Source organism: Priapulus caudatus, unplaced genomic scaffold (genome assembly GCF_000485595.1).
Source record: "Priapulus caudatus unplaced genomic scaffold, Priapulus_caudatus-5.0.1 Scaffold17, whole genome shotgun sequence".
In the NCBI taxonomy this organism is placed as follows: Eukaryota; Metazoa; Priapulida; class Priapulimorpha; order Priapulimorphida; family Priapulidae; genus Priapulus; species Priapulus caudatus.
In genome coordinates, this window is record NW_014577078.1 from 1,448,459 (window position 1) to 1,450,235 (window position 1,777).

The 1,777-nt window shown below is 34.7% G+C and overlaps 1 protein-coding gene across 1 annotated transcript in view; it reads left to right on the top strand.

Annotated features, from left to right (window-relative positions):
* Positions 1-1,777, top strand: part of LOC106810519 (nose resistant to fluoxetine protein 6-like) — a 17,376-nt gene that overhangs the window by 5,637 nt on the left and 9,962 nt on the right. The window contains exons 7-9 of the mRNA XM_014813902.1: positions 15-102; positions 1,140-1,219; positions 1,364-1,474. Of these exons, the coding sequence (XP_014669388.1) occupies positions 15-102; positions 1,140-1,219; positions 1,364-1,474 (279 nt within the window). The remainder of the gene's footprint in view (positions 1-14; positions 103-1,139; positions 1,220-1,363; positions 1,475-1,777) is intronic.

Below are 1,777 nucleotides of genomic sequence, written 5' to 3' on the forward strand. Positions count from 1 at the left end.
CTTAATTTTTACAGAAAGCATACTTTGGATTCGTGTAGGAAATATTGGTGGACGAATATACTATACATTAATACAATATATCCAAAGAGTATTGGTGACACTGTAAGTACCCATCAGGAGCTTCATACATGGTATAGTGATTTCGCAATCTTCAGTATCGTATGCGCAGTGTGCATATATATATATACTTAGTATGAATTCGCATTCAAACATGCTAATTTATCCGTGACGTATCACTCACTGCAAAACATATTATTATTATTAGTATTATTATTTCCAACGTCAATCAACAGGCATCGTTTTTCTTTCCTGTTGTGGAGCACTATATCAGGGCGGTTTGCAGGTATCGTGCGATCTGTCTGCACCGCCCTATCCCACATTATGGTAGTATCTCCGATGTTGGTAACTGGTCTCGGAGTATGTTCATACCACTTGTCAGATACTTGCTCACCAAGTTCACTGCAGATTGACCAGTGTGCTCATTGCAGATTGACCAGTGTGCAGATTGACCGGTGTACTCAGCTTGAAACTAGTGCAATCTATTTTTCTTTTTTTAAGAAAAATGACAACACGCATAACAATTACATCGGTTGTTTATTAAAAAATATGTTAGGAGTTTATGCAACGTTTTTAAGCCATATAACATTCTCAATGGGCCCCACGAATACACTTTGTGCTAAGAGTACTGAATATGCAGAAACTCGCACTTCAGTATTATTGTTATTATTATTATTATTATTATTATTATTCGTGGACTTGCCTTCATGACTGTCACGAGCAGCATTTACGGTTGCTCGACATTTCTTTCTTACTTCCATTACCTTAGTGCAAAATAAATATCTATTTTTCTCTTTTTAAGAAAAATGACAACACGCATAACAATTACATCGGTTGTTTATTAAAAAATATGTTAGCAGTTTATGCAACATTTTCAAGCCATATAACATTCTCAATGGGTCCCACGAATACACTTTGTGCTAAGAGTACTGAATATCCAGAAACTCGCACTTCAGTTTTATTCACCTTTCGCTAACATGGTAAGTAAAATATTCCATGAATCATATTTACTTGAACATATCTAAAACAATCAAACAAACAAACAATTCTTCTTGATGTTACACTTGTTGCGTTTATTACAGTGCATGGGCTGGACGTGGTACTTGTCTGATGACACCATCTTTCACTGGATCAGTCCGCTAATTATTCTGCCGCTATACTGGTACGTTGCTGCGACCAAATCGCCTAGACTATTATATAATGATATTGATATTGATATCGATATTGACATTCTTATATACTACCTTACTTTGTATTACACATCAAGTCTGTGCTGTTTCGAACTTTCGAAAATAACTTTTTTAAGGAAACCAATTGTGGGTCTTGTTTGGACTGGGATTCTGACTGCGGGAGGATTAGCAATAAGATTCGGAATTGCTTATACGAAGGATATCGCCTACTCCGATCATATGACAGTGTAAGTTTATTCAGAATCTTCTAGGAAAATTTTTGTCTAAATGTTAGAAACAATTAGTCGAAGACAATATCATATACATCAATACTATATCTATCAATGTTATATTTTTGATGGTACGTTATTTTAGTTTATTAAAATACGTTTACACACAGAATTTGAATCAAAATGGGTTATTCAAGTTAGCATACCCCCCCCACACACATATATATAGATATATATATAGGTTCAAGATAATACATATAAAAATTAAAACAATTACTGCTTTATATTTATACTAGCAGGATACTCGGCGTTGCCCGGGAA